General features: G+C 43.0%; 1 protein-coding gene across 1 annotated transcript in view; it reads right to left on the bottom strand.

Annotated features, from left to right (window-relative positions):
• The window catches only part of LAMA3 (laminin subunit alpha 3), a 205890-nt gene that overhangs the window by 89012 nt on the left and 105920 nt on the right, over window positions 1–10958 (bottom strand). Inside the window, exons 30-31 of the mRNA XM_019541321.1 lie at window positions 7161–7269; window positions 2206–2303 (exon numbers count right to left, since the gene is read on the bottom strand). Of these exons, the coding sequence (XP_019396866.1) occupies window positions 2206–2303; window positions 7161–7269 (207 nt within the window). The remainder of the gene's footprint in view (window positions 1–2205; window positions 2304–7160; window positions 7270–10958) is intronic.

Here is a 10958-nt window from a genome sequence, read left to right as displayed (position 1 = left end):
AGGGGAGGGGAGGCTGGAGGAGGGGGGAAGGGACCATGGGGGGGACCTCTGCCAGGCCCCCTGGCACCCCCAAGCTCCCCCTTGAACCCTGCCCACTGTCTCCTCCCCTCCCCCCCATAGCTGTCCTGCCCAGCCCCAGCCCCAGTTCCTGGTTGTTTAAAAAAAAACAAACCCCTATTCACTGGCTGCTGCCAGGTGGAGGGGGGCATCCCCACTGCCCCCCACTGCATGACAGAGCCCCCCCACGTGGTGTGGGGTAGTGAGGGGCAGCAGGAATCCCCGCCCCCGCCTGGCAGCAGCCGGTAAATAGGGGCTTTTCTTTTCACAGAGCCGGGAGCTGGGGCCAGGTGGGGCTGGGAGAGCGGGAGCAGGATGGGGCCTGTGCGATTCAGAGATGCGGCTGATATAGCAGCAGCTGAATCTCCAAATCAGATTCAGCTGAATCAATTTGGGACAGTGATTCAAATCACCGAGTCAAATCACTGTTCCCCGAATCGACTGAATCCAAATCTGAAGCAAATACTAGCTGTTCACAGACCTGCTAATCATAGATTTAAAAGCCAAGTACGAATTCTGCCTAACTGTTTGTTGAAACAAAGATAAAGAATATGAACAACATATCTCCACAGTGGAAACAATATGTTAAATATCCATTTTCTAAGTACATTTACTTTTGACCCAAAAATTGTATTTATGGCTGTCAGTGAAAATTAACTGGATTTCAACAGAGTATTTATTCACTTCTTGTGACAATCATCAATCACTGCTCAAGAACAGCCCAGAACTAGAATGGCTGGTGGGTTTCAGGCCCAGAGCTGAGGTGCCTTTGCCAGGCCTGTGCGGGAAATCTTGCAAAACATCTGCTTACAATATGAATAAACTGTGCCAATCTCTCCATTTTGTAAACAATAAACCCAATCATAAAATTAAAAATAAAGCCAGCTAATAATGTCTTTTTAAAAGAACAAAACCATTCAAGTAAATGATTTATGTTGGAACAGCAGTAAGGATGAAAATTATAAAAAGCAATGTATATTCACAAAACCACAAATAAAAGGTACAGACACATAATTTCACCTGCCTTATTTTATGACATATTTTAAGCTGGCCAGCTACACTTTTCATTGGGCAAACAGCACTGGGAAAGCCTCTACCATAAGATGCGCAGGGGCCTCCAGTAGAAGCCAGAAACCCCTCCCTTCCAGGGCAGCAGCCGTCTTATCAAGCCACACACCCTCCTAACCCTACATATCTTCTTCTTGCCTGCCCAATGGCTCATCTTCAAGAGGAAGGCTGGAGAAGGAGTCTTGGAAATGCTGGGCCCATGGCCTTGTAGTTGGAACACTTTGCTGGAAAGCAGGAAGTGTATATTCAAACCTCATCTGGGTGACATGGGCCTAGACAGGTCTTCCCCTCCTCCTCCCCTTCCTCCTGGCCAAGTACCCAAGCAGTGCTCTACTGAGCTAAAAAGTGGGAAGTGCTTCCAACATTTCATTTCCCACAGGTATGTGTCCAAGCTGATTCTACTTCACTGCAGGGCAAAATAAAATCCTAAACCATGTATGAGTGCCAGCAATTGTAGTTAGGCAGCTAGAATTAGTACCAGGTGTAATAATCTAATCCCTCCAGGATAAACAAAATTGGAAATAAATGCTGTGCACTATGTGGAAACCAAAAAAAGGTCATATGTTAGATGTTTTAAAAGGTCTTAAATGCCAAGTATCTTGATATTATTCCTGTATTTGAAAATCATTGGATTTAGTCACCAATTCCTTTCTACCATCCAAAAAAATTGATTATAGCTTTTCTCACTTTAATACCCTATTACATTGCTAAAATATCAGAAAATATCTGAGAACTAAATTCACAAAGCTGACTTAGGCATTGTAGCTTTATTTTATATCAGTATACACACAGATCTATACACACATAGCCATGTTTTCCTTAAAGCTATACCATAAGACAGTGCAGACAGCCCAGGAACCTGCCAGTGACGGTATTAACTAAATCCTAAATAAAGACCGCATAGATTAACACAAAGACTTTATCTCTTTATCAAGCACTACCCATAAATATCTTGGCTCAGGATCAGCTGTGTGTCACAGAACAAAGTTTGAGTCATAAAGGCAATAAAATATTACTCTATACATATGTCTCTCTTTCAAGGTCTTCAGGAAGAATGGAGGAAAGAGGCAGGCAAATTACCTTTGATTAAGAGAACTTTGATAAGTAGCTATGCAGCGTACTTCAAGATCCACGTATTCTAGAGAAAATTCTTCAGCTGATATAATACAGATTTTGTGCTGAAAAGCAAACAATAGTAAACAGGTATGAGTCAGTTAATACTCTTACCCTTTTAGTCAGCTGCATATAAATCGTAACGTTGTTTCCTCGCACATATGCAATATGACAAAAACTGGGGAAAAATGTTTGGACCTGTGGTTAGGGCTTTTTAGCAGGAATTTGATTTCTGTGCCTGACTTCTCTAACTATAATGTTGAGAAGATATTACTTCCCCATATACCCAGTAGGGTTGTGAAGACACATGTAGTAATGAAATCAAAAAGTACCCAGGACAAAACTCTTCAGTTATGCGGCCAATGAGCACACAGGACAGGTTGAGAGAAAAGGACATAAAGACATAATACCCTCACTTGCAGTCATATGTCCTTTTGGACACTAGGCGAGGGATAAAAATTACACATAAACCAGTATAAGTGATCAGAAACCAGTTCAAACTTGTAACACAACAAAAGTTCAGTGCACATAAAACACTTTCAAAATGTCTGAAACTGGTTTAAGATAAATCTGTGTGGTGTAGTATCAGATTTAACTGATTTAGGTTAAATTGGTTTATTGAACTGCTGTCCCAGATCTCCTCCAGATTCAAGTTACCTCATAGACCCTCAGCTTCCCAAGACACTTTGCACCTCCCCCACAGGGTAGCTGCAGGGTAGGCAGGCTAACCTTGGCCCAAGGTGTCTGCTCCAGCTAGTGCCCACTAGCTTCTTCCCTGAGCCACTGCAGGCACGTGGCTGCATTTCCAGAATCAAAAGTGAATGTCTATTCACTTGCTTATTGGTTCAATCTATGCAGCTTAGACTATCCTGCGAAGACTGAATCATTTTAACCTCAGGCCTTCTCGCTGTCTGTACTTAGCCTAGATATACATATAAGCTCTATTTCAATAGGGCTAAAGTATCACTCTTGTGTATTAAGAGCTTGTCTCTAGGCAAAACTAAAGCAACCTGACTTAATTTTTTCATTAAAAAACTAATAGAAATATGTAAAGGATGTGTTTGTACATGAATTACCTAAAAAGGAAGACCAAAATACCCTGATGTGCAGTAAGGTAACTGCATTTGAATAATGAAAAACAACTTTATAGGAGGATGACACCTTTGCTTAATGTGGTGAAAAATAAAGCTTAAAAGAAAATATTAGGACAGTGTTTTAGGATTTACTAATGGGGTATGTGAGGCCTTCTAAGTAGATACAAGGCAGAGAAATAAAATCCTTGTTCACAAGCAAAGAGTCAGCTGCAGATGTCTACCTTGGTTGGTAAAGATGGAAGGAAACACAGCTAGTGGTGGAACAGGGCTAGGCTCAGCTGCTTTGAACTACACCTTTAGGGGGAACTAGTAAAAAAGTGAACTGTAGACATTAGTCACTGTCTGGATTTGGACACCTCATTCATATCACTATGGGAGGAACAAAAACAGAGTACAAGAAACTCTGAACTCTGATCACATAACTACTGTTTGCATTTACTATTTGGACCAGCCTTTGAATTAAAAAAATGGGAGTGGCTTCTCCAGTATCTCTCTTCCCTGTAACCTGATTTGTCAGGCTCTTCAGCTCACAAACTCCAGAGCATTAACTGCATAGCAAAGGCAGCCCATCCTTCCACTTGATTAACTGCTAATGAATTTTCTTCTTACATTTAGTATTTGGAAATCACATTTCCTGCATTTAAAGAGAATATTCAAAAGTATGGGGCAAGGTCTGTATTTTTTGTTCTCAGAGGAGTTTGCATTCTAAATCAGTACAACAGAAGTTCATGTTAGTCCATATCTTTTGTCTATCAATCATGATAGCATGGGAATCACTGCTGAGAGAGAACAGATATTCCATACGGTCTTAATTAAGTCTGAATAATGCCCTACAACAAGAGTAAACAAAGAAAGTGTCATCCTGTGCTGTATACAATAATTTGTGGCTAGATTCTTTTGTTATTCATACTACTTTCTTGGAACTGCTTGTGATTACACTCTGGATTTTAATGAGCTGTATAGTCAAAATTGTCCCTAAAATCGGAAACATAAGAAACAACTTGGAAGTAAAGTCAACCCGGAAAAAGAACATACATATGACCAAAAGATGGCAGTGAAGGCTTTCTACTTCTAATTATAAGTTTTCAAAGGCTGTTTCAAAAGTGAAAGCTTGCAAGGCCATGAGATTTTGAGAAAGCACTGGAAAAATCTCATTAAGATGTTAAAAAAAGGTCAAAAAGTAGGGGAGAATAATAAGTGATACCCTGATAAAGTATAAAAGCTACTAGAAGAGGTTTCCTTTAACTGTACTTGCAGAAAAGGGAAATTTGGTAACTGAAACCAGGCAGAGGCATGCTGGTGATGCCTTTGCCAAGAAAGGAAAATGCTTTTGCTTCAGTTTGATAGTTATATGCATCTTAGCAATTCTCAAAGCCTAGGGACAGAAATTACACACAAACCAGAATAAGTGGATAGAAACTGGTTCAAACCTGTAATATAGAAGTTCAGTGCAAATAAACCACTTTCAAAATGGTCAAAACAGGTTGAAGATAAGCTTGGATGGATGTAGTATCAGACTTAACAGATTTAGGTTAAACTGGTTTACTGAACTTCTGTCCCAGATCCCCTCCAGATTCAAGTTAACTCACAATCTGCTCCAGGATGCTTTGCACCTCCCTGTGAACTTTCTTTCACAGTGTGGGAGGGCTGGTCTTGGCCCAAGTAGGGAGGCATACTCTAGTACTCCTTGGTTTCTGGCCTGGTCACTGCAGGCATTTTCAGAATCAAAAGTGAATGCGTGTTCACTTGCCTACCAGTTCAATCTATGCAGTTTAGGGCAAGTGTAGACAAAACGGGGGCCCTAAATTCAAGTGATGGATTTTAAAAAACACTGTTTCAAACTTAGGGCTGATTAAACCCCTGTGTCATGCACACACCCTGCTGACTTAACTGTCTCTCTGATGGGGAGGGGAGGGCAAGCTGCCAGCAGGAGGAGTGGTTCCTGGGCTGGGGGTGGGTGAGGCAGTGCTTCCCTCTGGGGCAATGGCAGCCCTCCCCCACAGGCAGTACCCACCTGCTGGCACCTGGCTTGAGCAGTCCTGGGGGGCACTGCAACCACAGAGGGAAGCACTGGGCCCCCGCACAGCTCAGGCAGGCTCCAGGGGCAGGAAAAAAAAAAGATCAGACTCACTGCTTTTCTTAGGCAGAGCTGCTTTCCCGGGCTGCTGCCTGGCTTCCTGCAGGGGTGCCTGCAGAACTGTGGAGCTGCATGGAATCCAGTGCTTTGCTCTGCGGCTGTAGGGACAGCAAACTAAAACTCCTCAAAGGGGTTTTAATTTGCTGCACCCCAAGTAATTTAAGGCACATTGTACCACCGAATTTCCTACAGTGGCCAGAATTAATGAGCAATACACTGCCAAGGCATGCAAACACCATTAGAGTGGTACAAAAGCATTTAGCCCACTTTAAAGTGTCACGCACACACGCCTCCTGTTTTGTCTACAAATGGCCTTAGACTAACCTGCAAAGATTGAATCGTTTCAGCCCCAGGATTTTTGACTGCCAGTACTTTGCCAAACTGTATTCTAAATCAGGGGTTAGCAATCTATGGCCTACAGGCCAGATCCAGCCCACAATGCCATCTGGACATGGCCCAAGGACATGGGGTTTTGGTGACGTTCGGGGGGAGGGGTGAAGATACTTTTGCAGCAGTCTCTCTCCCGATGCCGCTGCTGGGAAAAGTCCCACTGCTGGGAGATGACTGAGGGCATTTTCCCTGTGCCATCACTGGAAAGGTGGAGTCCAGCAGAGGGCAACAAAAATGCTTAGGGGGCTGAGGCACATGATGTATAAGTAGGGACCACTGGAATTCATGCTGAAAGTGTACTACATGGTGGCTCCTTTATTCTTGCAGTTTCCCGCATACGTCCCCCCATCGCTGATTGGCAGAGGAGCTTGCCAGTTGCCCCTGATGCCTGGGAAGCAAAATCCACAGTTTATAAGATGCTGCAGTATTTGCCTATGGTCTGGTCAGCAGTGAGCCATGGGACCACTGGGGCCCTTCTGCCAATCAGCAGCAGGAAGCAAACGCTGCAGCATATTTAAAACTGCAGTTTTTGCCTCCCTGCTGATCAGTAGCACAGCCCCTCTGACAATCAGCAGTGGGGGAGGTGCATAGGGGAAATTGCAAGATTAAAGGAACCATGCAGCACACTTCCAACATGAATTTCAGCGGTCCCCACTTACGAGGAGAGGCTGAGGATACTGGGCTTATTTAGTCTGGAAACAAGAAGACTGGAGTGGGGATTTAATTACAGCCTTCAACTACCTAAAGTATGGTTCCAAAGAGGATGGAGCTAAACTGCTCTTAGTGGCGGCAGATGACAGAACAAGGAGCAATGATCTTAAGTTGCAGCAAGGGAAGTTTAGGCTAAATATTAGGAAAATCTCTCTCACTAGGAGGGTAATAAAGTACTGGAACAGGATACCCAGAAAGGCTGTGGACTCTCCATCCTTGTAGGTTTTTAAGACCTGGGCAGTCAAAGCATTAGCTGGGATGATGTAGCTGGGGATGCTTGGACATGGTCCTGCTTTGAGCAGGGGGTTGGACCAGATGACTTCCTGAGGCCCCTTCCAATCCTAATTTTCTGTGATTCTGTTCTATGAAAAGTGGGAGCTGGGTCCTAATGCCCACTCATCCACATCTGAAAAAAAACTGAGTCAATCCAGCTGGCAGCTTTAGAAGGTTGCTGACCTTTGTTATTAAATCATCAACCCGAACAGCTAAATCACACCCCTAAATATTCAATGTATAAAACACAAACTTTGAGGAAAGGGTCTTTCTTTCCTGCCTAAGAAAAACATTTAGAATAAAAGAAAGCCACTTACCAAAAGAAAATTTACTGATGATGCCATAAGATGTAACCTTGCATCAGTTAGAAGGTCAAAGACTGCAATGCGATTCATATTATCAACCACCACACTACGACAAAGAAAGCTGCAGGAGAAAGTAGAATTAAAAATTAGTCTCTCTTTCATGTTTTTTTATTTCCCATGCTGATGTCCATTGTTTGAACATACCAGCTATTCACCTAGACAAAAGGCAACAAATACCTTTATCAACAGATAAGACCAGATAAAGAAAAGGGGAGAGGAGCCACATGTAAGACAGTACTTTAGTGTACTGTATCCAGAACTGAAACCTAGATTCCTGTTCATGTCTCCACTTGAACAGTCATTGTAAGCAGACTGAAAAATTCCACGTCTTTTTTATGTATTTTATGCCATGTAACAGGATAGATAACAAAAAAACTCAGGTACTTGGTAAATACATTTTAAAGTGCCACCATTCTTCAGTGGTAAAGAACACTGCTGCTTTCTAGAACCAAGCACCCTACAGAGGCCATGTGATCTTTGATATTAGTGGTAGAGCAACATGAGTAAAAAGAGCAGAATCTGGCCCTACATAGCTAGACTGTGACCCCTAGAAGATGATCAAGTTCAGGATCCTGACAAAAGGAAGAAAGGAGAACAGCAGAGTATGGACCCTGGACTTCAGAAGAGCATATTTTGACTCCCTCAGGGAAGTGATGGGCAAAACCCCCAGGAGGCCACTCTGAGGGGCAAAGTCATCAAGGAGAGCTAATTGTATTTTAAACAAACCTGACTGAGGGTGCAGGAACAGACCATGTGCAGAAAGAATAACAAATATGGCAGGTGACCATCTTGGCTTAGCGGATAACTCTTCAGTGAGTTTAAACACAAAAAAGAAGCTTAAAAGAAATGGAAGAAGGTTGAACAGATGACTAGGGATAGCAATACGAATATTGCTTGGGCATGTAGGGATGAAATCAGGAAGGCCAAAGCACAACTGGAGTTGTAAGGGACATGAAGGATAACAAGGGTTTCTACAAGTATGTTAGCAACAAAAGGAAAATCAGGAAAAGTGTAGGTCCCTTACTGAGCAGGGAAGGCAACCTAGTGACAGATGAGGAGGAAAAGGCTGAACTACTCAATGCCTTTTTTACCTCTGTCTTCATAAGCAAGGTCAGCTCCCAGACTACTGCACCTGGCAGCACAGTTTGGGGAGGAGGTGAGTAGTCCTCAGTGGTGAAAAAACAAGTTAGGTACTATTTAGAAAAGCTGGATGTGTCCAAGTTCACAGAGCTTGATGGAATGCACCTGAGGATGCTGAGGGAGCTGGCCAATGTGATTGCAGAGCCACTGGCCATCATCTTTGAAAACTCTACAGATATCAGGGGAGGTCAAACAATTTGAAAAAGGCAAATATAGTGCCCATCTTTAAGAAAAGGAAGTTGGAGGATCCAAAGAGCTACAGACTGGTTAGTCTCACCTCAGTTCCTAGAAAAATCAGGGAGCAGGTCCTCAAAAATCCATTTCTAAGCACTTGGGGAAGTAGGTGATAAGGAACAGTCAGCATGAATTCACCAAGGGCAAGTTAAGCCTGACCAACCTGATTGCCATCTATGATGATATGACTGGCTCTCTGGATGTGGGGAGACCAGTGGATGCAATATACCTTGACTTCAGCAAGGTTTCTGATAGTCTCCCATAACATTCTCTCAAGCAAGCTAAGGAAGTATGGGTTGGATGAATAGACTATAAAGTGGAGAGAAAACTAGCTGGATCATTGGGCTCAGAGGGTAGTAGTCAATGGCTTGATGTCTGGTTGGCAACCAGTATCAAGTGGAGTGTCCCACAGGTCAGTTCTGGGGCTGGTTTTGTTCAATATTTTCATCTATGACCTGGAAGATGGCAGAGTGCACCCACAGCAAGTGTTAATGTTCTGGAAGATGGGGTGGAATGGACCCTTAGCAAGTTTGTACATGACACCAAGCTGAGGGAAATAATAGATATGCTGGAGGGTAGTGCTAGGATTCAGAGTGACTTAGACAAATTGGAGGATTGGATCAAACGAAATCTCATGAGGCTCAATAAGGACAAAAGCAAAGGCCTGTGCTTAGGATGGAACAATCCCATGCCTGTTACAGGCTTTGGACCAATTGTCTAAGCAGCAGCTCTGCAGAAAAGGACTTGGGGGTTACAGTGGACAATACACTGGATGTTAGTCAGCAGTGTGCCCTTGCTGCCAAGGCAGCTAACAGCATACTGGGCTGCATTAGTAGAAATATTGCTAGCAGATCAAAGGAAATAATTATTCCCCTCTATTTTGCACTGGTGAGGCCACATCTGGAGTCCTGTGTTGTTCTGGGTCCCTGACTACAGAAAGGATTTGGACAAGTTGGAGAGAGTCCAGCAGAGGGCAACAAAAATGATTAGGGGTAGGGGTACATGACTATTGAGGAGAGGCTGAGGAAACTGGGCTTTTATTTAGTCTGCAGAAGAGAAGGCTGAGGGGGAGATTTGATAGCAGCTACTTGAAGGGCAGTTCCAAGGAGAATGGAGTTAGACTGTTCTCAGTGGTGTCAGATGACAGAACGAGGAGCAATGGTCTCCAGTTGCAGCAGGGGAAATTTAGGTTGAATATTAGCAAAAACTCTCTCACTAGGAGGGTGGTGAAGCACTGGAATAGGATACCTAGAGAGGTGGTGAAATCTCCATCCTTGGAGGTTTTTAAGGCCTGCCTCGACAATGCCCTGGCTGGGATGATCTAGTTGGGATGGTCCTGCTTTGATTCATGGGGTTGGACTATACGACCTCCTGAGGTTCCTTTATGATTCTAAGGACTCACTTCAGCTGTTGACAGTCTGTGATTACTTTTCAAAGTGATTTTCTGAGTATTTTATATTTCAGTACAATTATTCATAACAATCTACCTACAGTTTAACCATTGTAAATGATATAATAATCTACTTTAACCATTGTAAATGATATAATAATCTACCTAGAGTAAATTTTAATTTAAAATGTAAAGATTGTAAATGACAACAATCTACCTACAGTGTCAGCAAAAGACAGTTACTTCTATTGGACAAGCTCTATTAAAAGGCTTGAAGAGCTTTATCTGTATGTTTTGAGCAGGTCCTTAAAGTGTAATATGAATGTACCCAATGTACCATAAATAAATATATAAAACATACCGGAATCCAAAATAAACCAAAAGAAAAAGTTTTTAAATTTCTCTCATTCACTTGGCAGAGCAAACATGAAATCTTACCTCAGAGGCAACCATGTCTTTACTACATATCCTTCTAATCTCTAAATTAGCATTCATTCTATACCAGGTTTAATAAGGCAACTGTCTGCAGTGAAAGGGACCCAAACATTCTGCATACATTTGCCCTTGTGAGTAAATTTATGCATGTTGGAAGGTCTCTACAGTAATGTAACCAAGGGCAGGACGGTGAAAAAACACAAGTGGCTGCTACTGGACCAGCCACTACTCTGCCACCAGCAATGCAGTCAGTCATGCTGCTCCACATGGCAGTATTACCTGGAGCATTCAGTTGTTATGTTACACCTCTGGGTAGGTCACCAGGGAATAAGTGTTTCCAGGACCTAGTTTGTATCATCTACTACTAACACCGGCTGAAGTTAATTATATGGTGGCCTTGGGTCTACCACGATCCGCTGGCTGGGAAATTGGCTCCGTGGTCAGACCCAGAGGGTTGTAATTGATGGCAGTCACTCATCATGGTGTCCTGTGACCAGTGGGGTCCCCCAAAGCTCTGTCCTTGGACCCATATTGTTCAACATCTTCATTAA

This window comes from Crocodylus porosus, unplaced genomic scaffold (genome assembly GCF_001723895.1).
Source record: "Crocodylus porosus isolate Cpor-Errol unplaced genomic scaffold, CroPor_comp1, whole genome shotgun sequence".
Classification (NCBI taxonomy): Eukaryota; Metazoa; Chordata; order Crocodylia; family Crocodylidae; genus Crocodylus; species Crocodylus porosus.
Note: the sequence above shows the minus strand (reverse complement) of the source record. Positions and strands in the feature narration are given on the sequence as shown.